We start from the raw sequence: 17,632 nt of genomic DNA, 5'->3' as shown, positions 1-17,632 counted from the left end.
AGAACTGGATACTCCTTCAAATCTGACGTGCTTTTTCTGCTTTCTTGTCGAGGAAAATGTAGACGGACGACCCAAATAACCCGGGAATTCAGTTCCTTTCTTCTGCTTTTTGTCATGCTTTTCGGCTTTGTTCTGCACGTCAAAAGCTGAGATATCCGTGCATCAACCACCCCTTCTAATTCTTGCTCTGTAAACATCCTTGGAGTAGCGCCGGTTTGAGGGGTGGTTCTGTGGTTTGCCGCCACTGTGAGTGCACCTTGTTGAAGATGATGAAACAGGAAACAGAAGGAAGACAACAACTCAGAGTAGGAAGAAGATGGAGAAGGAGAAGACACAGAGCTTGCGTACGAGATCTCTGTAGTCTCTCTCTCTGTATTAGAATAATAGAGTATACAAACTCAGAGCTACAAAGCTTATATGAAACCCTAAGAGATAAGGTGTCCTTTCACACCGGATGTCCAGGGGGAAAAACCCAGTGGGAGAAAAGTGCCCCTGGTGAAGCGCGTATACACACTAACACTACTACATGTCTAGAAATCCCCCTGTAGTGATAGTATGAATCCGTACAAAGTAGTAGATCATCATGTGTATGAGAGTAAGCCCAAAGCTTTTCGGAAAGCTTCAAACTTTTCTCGTGATCCTGTGTAGGACAGTAAGTTAGTGTGATCTCCCCTACATGTAACCTTTCCCTGACATAGTGGTAGTGAACCTCTATGTGCTTTGTTCTTGCATGAAATACTGGATTCCTTGCAACTGCCATAGCACTCTGACTGTCAGTGAAAATGGTAGCGGGTGCCTGTTGACACTCACAAAGATCTGCCAATAACCTGCGTATCCATACACAATCAACTGTTGCCGTGAAAGCTGCCCTGTACTCAGCTTCACAAGTTGATGTAGCCACTGTGGGTTGCTTCTTGCTTAGCCAAGATATACATGCATTTCCCAAGAAAAAACAATTGCCACTTGTGGAATGTCGTGTGTCAAAATCACCAGCCCAATCTGAATCGCTGTAACCAAGAAGCTACATAGAACTTTGCTTTCCATACATATCCCCCCTTGGAAAGAACATGGCAAGATTAGGGGTACCTGAAAGGTAACAACGTATGCGCTTCACAGCCTGCCAATGATGCATACCTGGGCTGTGCATAAATCTGCTTGCTTGTGAAACCCCAAATTGAATGTTTGGATGAGTGTTGCCTGCCAAATATATCAAGCAACCAACCGCTGCTGCATAAGTATGTACATCAAAAGGTTCTTCAACATCGTGCATGCTCAACTTTGATCTAGTTTCTACGGGTGTAGAGATTGGCTTACAATTTTGCATACCAAACTTGTCCAAAATTTTATGCAAATATTTTGCCTGCAACATGTATATGCCATCCTCTGATTGCACAAACTGAATACCCAAGTAATAATGTAGCAAACCAAGATCAGACATCTCAAAGGTTTTTCTCAAAGCATCTTTAAACGCTTCAATTTCATTTGCATTATTGCCTGTAAGAAGCATATCATCCACATAAAGTGTTAGCATAATGAGAACTCCATCTCTCTTTTTGACATACAAAGTACTTTCTGTTGGACTATTCTGAAATCCCTGGCCAATCAAATAAGTATGTATCTTCTCATACCATGCTCTTGGAGCCTGTTTGAGACCATACAAAGCTTTACGCAATCTACATACCTTTTGCTCTTGACCTTTTACAATAAAACCACTTGGTTGACTTACATAAACTTCTTCCTACAAATCACCATTCAAAAAAGCAGTTTTGATATCCAACTGATGCACTTTCCAACCATGATGAGCAGCAATTGCAACTAGTGATCTAACTGTGGACGCACGAGAAGTAGGAGCAAAGGTTTCATCATAATCTATGCCTTTCTGTTGCGCATAGCCTTTTGCCACAAGCCTTGCTTTGTACCTGTCAACAGTACCATCTTGTTTCCTTTTTACCTTAAAAACCCACTTTGTACCAATAGGCTTTTTACCTATAGGCAAGTCCACTAGATCCCATGTATGATTCTTATGAATAGAATCAATTTCTTGCTGCATAGCATCTTTCCACTGAACACACTCTAACGCTTGTTCAAATGAATCATGCTCATCTGCATCACAAAGAGTGCTAAAGCAAGCCAAATCTACTTGCTCTCTGTCAAAAGTAGTACCAGCACGTGTTTTTCGTGGCAACGGTGCATCCAACTTGCTATCCTGCAAAGTTTTCTGAACCCATTTAAGCAAGGTTCTTTCTTCCCTGAGAACTTCTTGCTCTTCACGCACAATTTCCTCTACATCATGAGGTGTCACATGCTGATCAAAAGATTGATCAAGATTATCAACCTGTTGTGATTCTTGATTCTCCACAAAAGAAGGAAGCAAACCTTCAAATACATCATGTGTCTGCATATGAGGTACATCAAAAGCAACCATAGGTTGAGCAATAGTTTCTACAAAAATTACATCACGACTTTCAAAAATCTTGTTTGTAGCAGGATTGTAAAGTCTATAACCTTTACTTCCACTACTGCACCCCACAAATATACATTTGATTGCCTTATCATCAAGCTTCCCACGTAACTGCTGAGGGATGTGAGCATAAGCAAGACAACCAAAAACACGAAGATAACTGACTGAAGGTTTTCTGTCATACCAAGCTTCATATGGAGTAATGGTCTTCAAGGCACGAGTAGGACACCTGTTCAAAACATGTGCTGCACAAGCAACTGCCTCCATCCATAGCTTATGAGGCAAACTCTTAGCCTTGAGCATACATCTAGCCGTCTCCATTAAAGACTTGTTCTTCGTTTCTGCAACGCCATTCTGTTGTGGTGTGTATGGCATAGTGCATTGGTGTTTAATGCCTTTCTTTCCCAAAAAATCCTTAAATGCACCTGACATGTATTCACCTCCTCGATCGGTACGAAGAGTCTGTACTTTGCAATCTGTTTCATTTTCAACCATGGCGACATAATGTTGAAAAACTGCAAACACATCTGACTTTGCTTTGAGTGGATACACCCAACAAAACCTGAAAAAGTCATCAATGAAGGTCACAAAATAAAGGTTGTTTCCCAAAGATGGCGTCCTCATAGGACCACATACATCACTGTGTACAAGCTGCAACTTTCGTGTTGCTCTAACTGAACCATCCTGCGAAAATGCAAATCTGTGCATCTTTCCAAGAACGCAACCTTCACATACATGTCTTGGTGGCATCTCCAATAAAGACAAATCATGCACCATATTATGACGTTGTAAAGTCATCAAAGTGCCATAACCAACATGCCCAAATCTAGCATGCCACAACTCAGTATCCTGCATTGCTTGAGTCTTTGTTTCTGCAATACATACCTAAATCTGCTTTTCATAACGATCTAGCACAAATAGTCCATTTTCCAGTGTACCTGTAGTGATAAGAGAATAACCATTCTCTCGATCTCGTACAACACATCTGTCATCCTCAAAAATGACCCGAAGACCATTTTTTGCAAGAGAGAATACAGACAACAAATTCTTCTTGATCCCTGGAACATATAAGACATCTGGCAAGCATAAATCTGAACCATCTGAAATGGTAATCAAAATCTTACCAACGCCTTTGATTGGATAAGAAGCATTATTTGCACATGTCACCTTCTTTCCTGTTGAAGCTGCATCCAATGAACAAAACAAATCCTTCCTTGAAGTAATATGCCTGGATGCACCACTATCAAAGTACCAAATCATTTGTGTCTCGTCAACACTGTAAGCAGAAAAATCTGAACATACTACGAAAGCATAAGAATCCTACACAAAGTTTGCAGACTCTTCTTTAGCTGTAGAAGAATCACCAGAAGCTGAAACAACCAAACTTGACTCTTTCTTCTTTTCTTTAGCAATTTGCTTTTTACACTCACTAATATAGTGACCAGGTTTCTTGCAGTAGTGACATTTACCTTTCTTCTTGGACTTGTCGGAATCACCTTTAGACTTCTCTGAAGATTGTCCTACACTAAACTTGGAGTAATGAGCACTCTCTTTACCCTTGTTTTTGTTCTGTACAACAAGAGCATGATCCATACCATCCACCTGTAAAGACTTGTTCTTACGTGATTGATCCTCCTGCAATAGCAAAGCCACTAACTCTTCAAAATGAAGAGGCTCAAGATTAGCTCGCAAAGACAGAGTCAAAGAAGTCTGAAAAGTCAGATAAGATGGTGGTAGTGAATTGAGTGTTTTGGAAACCAAGTCCTTCTCTGGAATCACTTCATCAATGCTAAGCAATTGCTCTTTAAGATCCCTGATTTTTGTAAGATGCTCGACAATATCGTCACCTTCATCCATCTGTATTTTGTCAAGTTGTTTCTTCAAAAACTCTATTTTGGCAGCATTTCTTCCTCCAAACATAGCTTGCAGAGTGTTCCAAGCATCCTCAGAAGTTCTGCAAGATCTGATATGTGGTGTGATTGTCCTCTTTATGGTTAAGGCAATCACAGCCATAGCCTGTGCATCTTTAGTATCCCATCTCTTTTGCTCTAGAGGGACTTGTAAGGGTCCTGCACCAACAGCTGCACCACGACCAGGCGTGGTAGGTGCAATGCTACCTGGACGAACTTCATCTCCAGATACATAATCCCACAATCCTTTACCAACCAAAACATTTTTGGCCATAAAAGACCAAAGAGAATAGTTGGTACCATCCAATTTGTCTTCGGATGTAAACGCACCAAAAATCTCTTTCTCCGTAGATTGAGCCATACTGTGGATGCACACAAGAGAGCAAAAGAACCTCCAAGAGATTCACAAATCTCCTCTCCAATCCAAGCAAAACTCTACACAAAATCTTAGCACAAAGCTAAGACAAGCTGCTTCCCAAAAGAACTGTTTACCTGAAGAAAATCTGACAAAAAGCACACCCTCTTGATCTAAACGCCTCCGAAAAGTAACTTCTGCTACGCTGCTCAGAACAAAATTCTGAGGGCTTGAACGGTTTCGAAAGGGGGGTAAAACCCCAGGTCACCTACGCAGAATACTCCCGGAACGTCGAGGATGCTCCCACGAGCAAATTTTCCGAAAACTGCCTGAAAACTGCGATTGCACGCGCGGACGCGAAAACGCAAGTAGAGGCTCTGGAAATCACCTTGCTTTGATACCAATTGTTGAAGATGATGAAACAGGAAACAGAAGGAAGACAACAACTCAGAGTAGGAAGAAGATGGAGAAGGAGAAGACACAGAGCTTGCGTACGAGATCTCTGTAGTCTCTCTCTCTGTATTAGAATAATAGAGTATACAAACTCAGAGCTACAAAGCTTATATGAAACCCTAAGAGATAAGGTGTCCTTTCACACCGGATGTCCAGGGGGGAAAAACCCAGTGGGGGAAAAGTGCCCTTGGTGAAGCGCGTATACACACTAACACTACTACATGTCTACACACCTTGTCGAAGGAGGTCTGGGTCATAAATTTTGCAAATTCTGGGTCCTTCGCAAAATTTAGCATCATCTTGGTTGCATCGTCGATCAATCGTAGATGCTCCATCTCTTCAAGCTCCGCCTGAGTAGGCCGAGGCGGGCCATACTCCTCGAGTGAATCTTCTTCGTGATCTCTTCCCGCATCTCCGGATGCAAAGGAAGTCAATTGTCCTTTGCTTGAATCCATAAGTGTCGCGTAACGAGGATCGGATTTCCCTGTAGAAGAGAAATCGTCCGTGCTCTGATACCACTGTAACAGACTTGGACACTCCAAGTTAAGAATCTACCACGACACGACACGAATTCACTTCAAAACAGTTCACAATTTGATTCGACACCGGCCTGACGGAGTTCCGTGGCAAGAGATAATGGCCCCAAAGATTGGCGCCCCTTTCTGTATTTCTTTTTGTATTAATCTGCAACTCAAAGTACAAGGGAGCGGGAGGGTCTCACTCTCAGACTCTGTCTCCAGATGCTCTGAGAAGTGGGAGCCCTGCCCGAGATTGCAAATTCAATCGTACTGGATTTATTGAAGTCTTACATTTCTGATCAAAAGACTCAACGGGAAAAGTTTTTGCCCTTGGTGGAATTTGCCTACAATAACACGATCCACTCTTCGACGGGAAGGCGCCATTTGAGATTATTGAAGGTGCTACGAAGGTTTCACCCTTCCTAAGCACGAAAGATAAGATTTTTTAAGCCGACTAGTACATGAGGGACTTGGACACTGCTATTGCCAAGGTCTGGGAGGCTTTAGCAAAATCTCACGAAAGACGCAAGAAGGCAGCAGATCGACACCGTCGCGATTTGAAATTAAAGGAAGACGATTGGGTGCTCTTATGATTCGAGAAGGCACGCCTGAGGAAGAAAAAGAAAAGGAGCGGCCAAAGCTTAGCATGAGATACTATGGACCGTTCCAGAAAAACGAAAAGATAAATGATGTCTCCTTTGGACTGAAAGCTGCCCGATACTTGGAGAATTCACAATGCTTTTCATGTGAGTCTCTTGAAGCCTTTTAAAGGCGATGTGCCGATGATGGGGAGCCAAATGAGCAACCCGAAGTGGAGGAAAGAGAGGAGATACTCCTTCCAGAACAGATTCTGGCACATAAAGATAGAAAGATTAAAGGTAAAGTGATTAGGCGGTTCTTGGTTAAATTCAAGAACTATCCTGCATTGGATGCGAAATGGATGGAGCAGGAGGACCTAGCAGATACTCCTCAGATTGTGGAACTTACCTTGAAGCATTCGGTTTAGCATAGTCTACTCCGATAGAACCCCGATTTCAGCATGGGTGAATCTAGTGCAGTGGGCATGCACAAGCGTAGAGTCACTCCACTCCTTTGTCAACAGATTACCTCGATGTTTGATATAGAGTCACTAATGTCCCTTTGGGTTTCAAGGATACTGTTGGGCTGACAGTATTTTGCTGTATGACTTTATAAACTGGAATTCCCGAAAATGATATTGATTGATTTGTACTTGACTTGTTTGAGTGCAGGAACTGAAAGACAAAATGAATGCAACATTTTGGTCTCATAAATCTCTGTAGACATGATTGCAATATGGATTAGTTAATCGAACATCTGTGAGGTCCCGACTGGATCTAGATGCGATTGCTAAATACGTTGCCGATTAATCATGGTCTGAGATTTGGAATGAATTTGAATGTGATTTGTCATGTGATGTCCTGTGATGTCAACTGTTGTCCTATGATGTTCAGTAATGTGACTGTCGATTGTTACATGTGCTAGATGTGTTGTGCCTAGTGCGTCGGTACTAACAGTCACTGTCTACTAAGACAGTTTATGGCCTCTGTCTGTTTTTGCAGGCATAATCGAGAATGATTACAATTCTTTCAAGAGGGGGGTCCGTCACAAACTGGTGATGTGGCAACAGGCCCCGGACAAGCACACTGCTAATGTGGTAGCAGTTTCCGTAAAACGCACCGACAAGCTATCGTCGCAAGTTTTACGAACATCCGCATTTTACGCTATTGGGTTGCCGTACGGAATTTCCGCAATTTGCGGCACAAAAAGCGGACTGTACGAATTTCTGGAAATAGCACTGGCTGATTTTAGCAGCTTTTGGGCCTATTGCTTTTAAGACTAAAAGATTTTGAATTTAAGTGCTTTTGGGGCTCTGCTTTTGGGCATCCCTTGTACCTTTAAATAAGTGGGCAAGGCTCCACTTCTCAAAGCATCTAGATGCAAAGTCTGAGAGTGAGCACCTACCCGCTCTCTTGAACTTTGAACACAGATTAATACAAAAAGAAATACCGAAAGGGACGCAAAAGTCTTTGGGGCCAATACCTCTTGACACGGATCTACGCCGGCCCGTGTCGACCTAATTGTGAATTTGAAGTGAATCTCTGCTGTGTCGCGGTAGAATCTTGACTTGGGGTGTCCCAAGTTTTTTACAGGCTCTCAACACGAGAGATTAGCTTGGTTTATGTGCCAACACAAGACAACCTTGCAAACCTTTTCACAAAGGCATTGTCTCATGAGAAGTTCGAAGCTTTCCCCAAAGCTTTGGGCTTACTCCCCTTTGTGGACTGATCATGTCCTCAAGGCATGGCGCTTCCCTTTACTCTATGTGCCAGCTCTCGTTCACCGCATCACTCCTAGGGGAGAATTGTTACCATATACAGGTGGTAGTGATGTGTGAAAACACACTTAAGACTGTCGAGGCATTTTTTCCCTCACTAAGAGGTGTTTTCCCCGTGCATTGTATATACGCTCATTATTCTAGGGCTATCTATCTTTCCATTGCACACTAAGTAATACACTCTCTGTTGTGTGCCTTGAGCTTCCTTCGCCTTCTCCAAGCTGTGTGTTTTCCTGCAACCCTAATTCCAACAAGCAGTCAGCGTAAAACAAGGAAACCCGTACAACTTTGCCACGTCAGCATGTCAACGTAAAATCTGGAAATCCGTACAAGCTATCAGTGTGAATTCCGAGAATCCGTACAGCTCCCACGTCATCTTCTCCACGCGCACGCGTGTGTGGGCTTTCTTTATTTTAATGTCTTTCGAATGGGGTCCCATAAGTTGGTGGGAACTTCAACTTCTTCTGTTTCTTAGGGTTAGGCCCCTCGATTGCGATCGGCAAGTTGGCTTAGGTCTTCAATGGCTTGACACGTCAACAGTTTGTGACACCGACTATGCAACAAAGTGCTAACGAGGCTATTTTTATGTATGCTTTTGATTTCACATACCCCACATGACGTTGTAAAAAGCACATATTTTATGTGCTTTTGGGGCCAAGTGCCTATATAAGTGGGTCCAAGGGTGCATGAGACTCAAATTATGTTATATGTGCTCACATAAATCAATTGTAACCACGACAATTTATAAATATAAGAAGTACCGCAAGGGATACCTATTGAGGGACCAATATCTCTTGGAGTTTAGTTTGTTGTCTACCATCCAGTTGTGGTGTTCCATTATTTTACCATTTTGTTAGATGACCATCAGGTTTCAATTGCACTCTTCCTTGGAGGTCAAATCTACCTTTTCCCTTGACAAGAAAAGGTTTTCTAACCGTATTCGCGATGCAAAGACATTTTCTTGAACAACCCTAGATGGATGGGCGAGTTAGCGGGTAATTGTAACTTGTAGGCAACCTCGTCTACCTTCTTTTTACTTTTTACTTTTTCAGGCACAAGCCGGCAAGCCAACAAGGGGAAAAGAGCCTCCAACTGTCGCAAGCCAACGGGGGCAGGAAGCAAGTTTTCCCCTCAGGCAAGTTAAAAGTCTTTTCACGCCATGTCGTTTATTCCATGTCCCCTCGTTAGTCATGCAACCGGTAGTGTGAAAGGTTCACCACTTTTGGGAGACAACTTGGTACTTACTACTAATTGGGCGACCCCTTTTGGAGCGTTAAGGGTAGAAGAGATGAGGTTGGCAGTTGTTTGTGTGAGGGTCTGACATGTTCTAAAGCTAGTTTATCTGTTGTTTGAGGCGAAATTTTCCAGCTGACGACAATTCTCTGTGCACCAGTGACCGTTGTTTTATGCCCCCCAAGTGCATCCTCTGCTGCCACTACTAACAACATCCAGCCCTTGAGGCCCGAGGTGGAGACTAGGCATAGAGTGCTTGCATGAAGCGACGACAGAAGCTGTTCTCCATTGTCCATGGCACAGGTTAAGATGAAAAGAGAGAAGGGGGGGCAAGGTTGGAGTGGGAGTATGCCCATAACACCACATTGCCATGCCCGTCTTATACCGGCCCTACATGGTTTCTTTATTTATTCGCGAGGAGAGTGATGGCTTGGCAACCATTGAATTTACATTAAGCTATCTGCCTGCGATGAGCCACGTGCTCAAAAGTCCACTGATAGCACCATGATCCATCATTCACAGCCGAACAAAACAAATATACGTAGATAATCGAGAGTACCTTTTCGAGATCAATGAGAGGCAGCATGGTGCTGACAAAACGCTCTAAGGTCATGGGCGGAGAGGTAGAACCTCGCTTCTCCTTCTGCGAGCTTCGCTTCTCCTTTACGGACGCCATAGCGAGTGGTCAGTTTTCAAAACTGAGGAAATGTAAAAGCGAGCTTCGCGGACAAAAAGCCTATATAGCTACTCATGCTTCCACTAGATTCAACCTGCTCTTAAGATGGTGTGTGAGAAAGGATCATGGCATTCTCTCCGGCAAAGGGGACTAAGGTAGCTCCTCCATTTTGAAGATGAACTAAGGAGAATCTTATCTCTCTCTCTCTCTCTCTCTCTCTCTCTCTCTATCTATATATATATATATATATCTATCTCTATACATGCCATTCCACGTGATTGGTGAATATCGTGTAAGTATGAGTAGACTCAAAGGCAAAATCCATCGTTTTCAAAACTGAGGAAATGTAAACGCGACAAAAGCCAATGCGACAAACACTCTTCGCCTCTCGAGCCTATATAGCTACTCAAGCTTCCTGAATCCCCACTAGATTCAACCTACTAATTCATTGGTAACTCTTGAGCTGGTGTGTGAGAAAGGATCATGGCCCTCTAACTGGCAAAGGGACTAAGGTAGGGAGGCTCCATTTTGAAGATGAACTAAGGAAAATATTTTGATATACTCTCTCTCTCTCTCTCTCTATGACTACATGCCATTCCACGTGATTGATGAATATCTTGTAAGTATGAGTAGACTCAAAGGCAAAATCCATCGTTTTCAAAACTGAGGAAATGTAAAAGTGAGCTTCACGGACAAAAGCCAATGCGGCAAACACTCTTCGCCTCTCGATCTATATAGCTACTCATGCTTCCCGAATCCCCACTAGATTCAACTTGCTAATTCATTGGCAGCTCTATGGCCCTCTCACTGGCAAAGGGGACTAAGATAGGGAGGCTCCATTTTGAAGATGAACTAAGGAGAATCTTTTCTCTCTCTCTCTCTCTCTCTCTCTCTCTCTCTCTCTCTCTCTCTCTCTCTCTCTCTCTCTCTCTCTCTCTCTCTCTCTCTCTCTCCTTAGTTCTCTCTCCTTTGAAAATGGAGCTCTCTCTCTCTCTCTCTCTCTCTCTCTCTCTCTCTCTCTCTCTCTCTCTCTCTCCTTAGTTCATCTTCAAAATGGAGCTCTCTCTCTCTCTCTCTCTCTCTCTCTCTCTCTCTCTCTCTCTCTCTCTCTCTCTCTCTCTCTCTCTGAGCTCTCCTTAGTTCATCTTCAAAATGGAGCTCTCTCTCTCGCTCTCTCTCTCTCTCTCTCTCTCAGACTCTCTCTCTCTGAGCTCAGAGAGAGAGTTCAGAGAGAGAGAGTCTGAGAGAGAGAGAGAGAGAGCGAGAGAGAGAGAGCGAGAGAGAGAGCTCCATTTTGAAGATGAACTAAGGAGAGCTCAGAGAGAGAGAGAGAGAGAGAGAGAGAGAGAGCTCCATTTTGAAGATGAACTAAGGAGAGAGAGAGAGAGAGAGAGAGAGAGAGAGAAAAGATTCTCCTTAGTTCATCTTCAAAATGGAGCCTCCCTATCTTAGTCCCCTTTGCCAGTGAGAGGGCCATAGAGCTGCCAATGAATTAGCAAGTTGAATCTAGTGGGGATTCGGGAAGCATAAACTCTCTCTCTCTCTCTCTCTCTCTCTCTCTCTCTCTCTCTCTCTCTCTCTCTCTCTCTCTCTCTCTCTCTCTCTCTCTCTCTCTCTCTCTCTCTCTCTCTCTCTCAGTGCCAAGTGAGTTTATGCTTGCGGTTTCTCGAATCTATGAGAAGTTGAAGATGGAAGAACTCCAAGTGCCAAGTGAGTTTATGCTTGCGGTTTCTCGAATCTATGAGAAGTTGATTTGTCAATTGTGAAGGAGTACGAGCGGAAGTGCGACGCGAGAGAGAGAGTGCGAGAAGAAGAGCACGACGATATGGTGAACTCGCTCTACTGTAATGTGTAGAGCATAGTGAGTTCTTATTAGGTTTTTACAAAAGAATATGTGTACATACCGGGCGGCCCGCCCACTTACCTGGGCGACCACATTGGGCTTTATACCCCAACAACCTCCCACTTAAAGTCCAATGTGGTACTTTAAGTGTGAGAGAAGCTAATATACAAGAGATGTAGAGAAGTGATGTACTACCCTACACCTAACTGCTTGCGAAAATGCGCAAAGCTCTCTGAGGGAAGTCCTTTTGTAAGTAGATCAGCAGGATTTTCTGTGGTGTGAACTTTGACAAGCTGAAGTTGCTTATCCTCGAGCATTTCCCTGATGAAATGATACTTCACATCCACATGCTTTGTCTTTGAGTGATAAACTGGATTGCGAGCCAATTGTATAGCACTTTGACTATCACAATATAACACAGGCATCTCTTCTTTGATTCCCAAATCTGTAACTAGTCGATTAAGCCAAATTGATTCTTTGCATGCCTCTGATGCTGCAACATATTCAGCCTCTGTAGTAGACTGAGTAACACAATCTTGTAATCTAGAACGCCATGATACTGCTCCACCAGCCAATGTAAAGACATACCCTGACGTAGACCTTTGGTTGTCTAAGTCACCTGCATAATCTTAGTCTGTAAAACCCTTTACACTTAGCTCCCGACTCCCATAGCATATACGCATACTCTTTGTAGCTTTCAGGTATCTCAATATTCCTTTCACTGCCTCCCAATGTTTCTTGCCTGGGTTTGACATGTATCGACTTACTACTCCCACTGCAAATGCAGTGTCTGGGCGAGTAGCAATCATTGCATACATCAAACTACCCACTGCAGACGCATATGGAATCTTATCCATTTCAGCCTGTTCTTCCTCAGACACAGGACAATCTTGTTTGCTAAGTTTCACATATGGTGGCAATGGAACACTCAATGCCTTTCCCTTCTCCATATTGAAACGTTGCAAAACCTTGTCAATATACTCTGTTTGAGATAACCAAATCAACTTCTTTGATGTGTCTCTCTCAATGCGCATACCAAGTATATGACTTGCCTCACCCATGTCTTTCATGTCAAACGATTTTGCCATCTTTGACTTCAAAGCTGAAATTTCTTCCAAGTGCTTGCCAACAATCAACATGTCATCCACATACAAAATAAGGATCAGCCAACTGCCATCCTTAGCCTTCTTTGTATATAGACAGTGATCGAACTCACTACGTTTGTAGCCTTGAGAAAGCATAAACTTGTGGAATTTATGGTACCATGCCCTCGGTGATTGGTTTAAGACATAAAGACTCTTTAACAACTGGCATACCCAATCTTCCTTGCCTTTCTCAACAAACCCTTCTGGCTGTTGCATGTAAATTTCCACATCTAAATCACCATGCAAGAACGCTGTCTTGACATCCATTTGGTGCAACACCAAATCTAATATGGCAACCAATGCAAGAAAGCATCTCAATGTAGTCATTTTGACCACCGGAGAGAAGACTTCATCAAAGTCAATGCCTTGTTCTTGCTTAAAGCCCTTGGCAACAAGCCTTGCTTTGTACTTTGGCTGACTATCATGAGCGGTGATCTTATACCTGTAAACCCATTTACAGGGTAGAGCCTTTTTGCCATGTGGTAATTTAACTAGCTTCCATGTCTGGTTTTTATGCAGAGCTGTCATCTCTGACTGCATGGCCAATTGCCAATTCTCGGAGTCCTTCATTTGCACTGCTTCCTTGTAACATGAAGGCTCATTGCAATCAGTTAACATGACATAGTTCATAGATGGAACAAACCTATCAGGAGGTCGCATGATACGTCCAGATCTACGCACAATAGGTGGCTCAGGCTCAGCCACAACCTGTGGTTCCACTCTATCCTGTCCTTGCTCCTCTTGAGCCCTGACATTTTGTCTTGCACGTGCAGGTCCATCTTCTTGGAAGACAACTCTTCTAATCTCCTCAAACCTCTCTGGTTTAGAATGATATTTGGATTCATTAAAGTGAACATCATTGCTGTGGACAACCTTTCTGGATTCGGGATCCCAAAGTCTGTACCCCATCTCACCAGAATTACCATAGCCTAGAAAGATGCACTTTCTACTCTTTGGCTCAAGTTTGTTCCTAAATTCCTTTGGAACGTGAGTATATGCCTCACAGCCAAAGACTCTGAGATGCTTGTATGAGGGCATTTTGCCTGACCATACCATCTTTGGCACTGAATCCTTCTGCAAAACCTTGCTAGGAGATCTATTTACAAGATGAACAGCTGTTGATACAGCTTCAGCCCAAAACCCATTTGGCAGCTGTGCATTAGACAACATACTTCTGACCTTCTCTTGTATGGTCCTATTCATCCTCTCAGCAACACTATTTTGAGGAGGATTGTAAGGAGCAGTAAGTTCACGTTTTATACCTTTTGACTCACAAAAGTCCTAAAAGGCCTTTGAAACATACTCTCCACCATTGTCAGTGCGTAAGCATTTAAGCTTCTTGCCACTCTGATTCTCCACAAGTGTCACAAACGTTTTGAAAACACTAAACGCTTCATCCTTGTGCTTGAGAAAGTAAACCCATACTTTCCTCGAGTAATCATCTATAAATGTCATAAAGTAAGAAGCTCCCCCTAGAGATAGGTTAGGCATAGGTCCACACAAATCACTATGAACAAGTGCCAACTGTGTATCTCTTCTACTGCTTCTATGCTTATGTGGCTGCCGTGTTTGCTTACCATACGGACAATGTTCACAGAATTCAAAATCATTAAATGAAAAGCCAGGCAAATAACCAGAACGAGACAAGATTTCCATTCCCTTCTTGGACATATGTCCTAACCGGCTATGCCACAAAGAAACGTTCGGCTGCTCGGTTACATTGATTACATTTTTCGAGACATTTGATACATAAATCATGTAAAGTCCTCCAGACTTTACTCCATGTGCTACTGTCATAGAACCCTTGGATATCTTCCACATGTTTTGTCCAAAAGTGGTGACGTAGCCAGCATCATCAAGTAAACCTGTGCTGATCAAGCTCTTTGTAATTGCGGGAACATGTCTCACATTCTTCAACGTGAAAGAAGAGCCATTCTGAAACTTCAATTGAACATCTCCAACACCTAAGATCTCACATGTCTGCCCATTGCCTAGCCGAACATGATCTTTAGTGGTCACATAAGAGGTAAACCACTCCTTGTTTGGAGACACATGAAGTGATGCCCCTGAGTCTATAATCCAGTCACTCATTGCATTTCCATCAGATGCTGTAAGAAGAGATGAGTCCATTGTATTCTTCAAGAAGTAGATGTCTCCTGACACTAGACTGTCATCCTCTGCAACAGTGTTTGTCACATTTATTTCTTGAATCTTCACTGAGGACTTGTTCTTCTCACCATGGTCTTCAGCTTTCTCTTTGCCTTTTTCTGCTTTCCATTCTCTGCAGTCTCTTTTCATGCGACCCTTCTTGCCACAATGGTAGCATTCTATGTCACTCTTGCCTTTAGCACTGCGGGACTTGCTACGAGACTGATTCCTCTTTCCACCTTTGTACTTTTCTTTGGTCCTTCCCCTGACAACTAAGGCTATTCCTTTGCCTTTGTCCATTGTCTTTCTATTGGTTTCTTCAGTAAGCAGACTTCCTTCTACACCTGCTATGTTCAAACCATCTGGAGGTGAAGAATTACTCAAAGCTGTGCGAAAAGTGTCCCAACTTTCCGGCAATGTGATCAACAGGAACATAGCTCTAACAGGTTCATCAAACTTGACACCTTGAGCTGACAACTGACTATAGATTGTGTTGAATTCATTCAGATGATTGGACATAGGTGTCCCTTCTTTCATCTTCAAGTCAACAAGCTTCTTAAGCCAGTATACCTGTGAAGCTGCACTCTGCTTCTCATAAAGATCACTCAGCTTTAACCATGCTTGATAAGCCGACATCTCATCTGCTACATTGAAGTAAACGCTTTCTGCCAAAGTCAGCATAATGGTAGAAAGTGCCAATTCATCTATTTCCCTCCATTCATCTTCGTCCATATCTTCTGGTTTTATCCCCTTGAGCTTTATAGGTTTTATTTGCTTCTTTTGTACCAACACGTTCCAAATCTGCTTCTTCCACAATGGGAAATTGGTTCCATCCAGCTTCTTGATATTGTAAAGAGCAGTGTCCTGTGATCCAGCCATAGCTACGCTTCACAGTAGTTTACTTTTCTGTGAAAAATTCGGCAGAGTTTCCCCTGTAAACTGACCTCTGAACCAATATCAACCTGTCAAATGAACCAAGAAAGCTTCAGATTCTGCATAAATTTCGGCAGAGTCTCCTTTGTAAAATGGCTCTGGTGTACTAAAAAACAGACCAAAAAACAGCTCAAAAAACACTGTCTCTCTGACACTGTAAGCTGCGGGTAAACCTGTCCTGCACGTGTACTGTCTCTCACTGTCCTGTCACTGTCCTATAAGCATAGACTGCGACAATGCCTCAACGGCAGTAAAGCAAAGATGCAATCCCAACTGTCTAACTCACAGTCAATACATCCTAGCTGCCTATCTAAGGGTGCTCGAGGGATCGCTCCAAGACCTGTATCACTGAAAGGATCTGAACATTCGAGAATCCCCCAGCTCAATAAAACCTCACTCGACCCTCAACAAAGGCTGCAGTAAATCTGACAGTACATAGACTTCCCACAAAGTCATACATCCACAAATTTCCCACTGTATACTGTAACCGCTGCGGCGGTTGTTTGCTGCGTGACTCACAGCCAGCAAACCCTCAACAGACATACATCATCTCTGACAATACATCCCATGTGGAAGTACCTGCAATGTCAAGATGAAATCTGGAATATCAAGCAGCAAACACAAGCTACCTGATGAACTAGTGGATGTCGCCTACAGTCTGTGTGTAGATGCGCCCGTGTCGTATGTGACACGCCTCCAAGAACTGTGAGCCGTCCTTCGATGTGTAGACAGCCACAAATCAACACTCTGGGAGTGTCGATATCCTCAGCACCTGCAGTCGTAGGCCGAAAAACCCTAATTTGCAGAGTCGGATCTGCACCCGTCGAGACCACGTAGTCGAGAATGGCCTGCGCGGACCTTTGTCGAAGCCGAACGGTGGCCGAGATGACCTCAGAATGAAATTCTGAGAACACCGAGCCCTTTGGGTATGCCCACTGGATTTGGGGCCGTGTCTTCGCCTGTCGAATTTCACTCCAATCTGAGCTGGTGACTCTAGCCTCCTGCAGTGCTGCCCCGAGCCTCGATCTGAGCTCTGATACCACTTGAAGGAGTACGAGCAGAAGTGCGACGAGAGAGAGAGAGTGCGAGAAGAAGAGCACGACGATATGGTGAACTCGCTCTACTGTAATGTGTAGAGCATAGTGAGTTCTTATTAGGTTTTTATAAAAGAATATGTGTACATACCTGGCGGCCCGCCCACTTACCTGGGCGACTACATTGGGCTTTATACCCCAACAAATTGCGCATGGGAAGAGAAGTTTCAGAAATTTTTGTAAGCACTATTGGGGTTAAACAAGGATGTCCATTGTCACCAACTCTCTTTGGTCTATGCATTGATCAATTGGAACAAATGGTACTTGACTTTATGCAAGAAGAAGGCATTGAAGAGGTCACTATTTGCAATGCGGTAATCATGCTTTTGTTGTATGCGGATGATGTAGTGCTTCTAGCACACACTTTAGAAGATGCACAAAAGCTTATGGTTGTCCTTGAGAACTTTTGCTTGCATAGTGGGCTGATTGTAAATGAATCCAAAACAAAGGTTATGCTTGTGAAAACCAACCATAAGGAGAAGCCATGCATTGTGTACAACAACGAGA

The 17,632-nt window shown here is 43.3% G+C and overlaps 1 protein-coding gene across 1 annotated transcript in view; it reads right to left on the bottom strand.

The window, feature by feature from the left end:
* LOC147432375 (DNA-binding protein) overlaps positions 1-10,128 on the bottom strand; it is a 37,072-nt gene extending 26,944 nt beyond the window's left edge. The window contains exon 1 of the mRNA XM_086492355.1: positions 9,846-10,128. Coding sequence (XP_086348481.1) covers positions 9,846-9,962 — 117 coding nt within the window. The 5' untranslated portion in view covers positions 9,963-10,128. The remainder of the gene's footprint in view (positions 1-9,845) is intronic.
* Between the last annotated feature and the right edge of the window lie 7,504 nt (positions 10,129-17,632).

This window comes from Adiantum capillus-veneris, chromosome 20, assembly GCF_014529385.1.
Source record: "Adiantum capillus-veneris isolate H3 chromosome 20, ASM1452938v2, whole genome shotgun sequence".
NCBI lineage: Eukaryota > Viridiplantae > Streptophyta > Polypodiopsida > Polypodiales > Pteridaceae > Adiantum > Adiantum capillus-veneris.
This window is presented reverse-complemented; position numbering and strand designations above follow the sequence as displayed.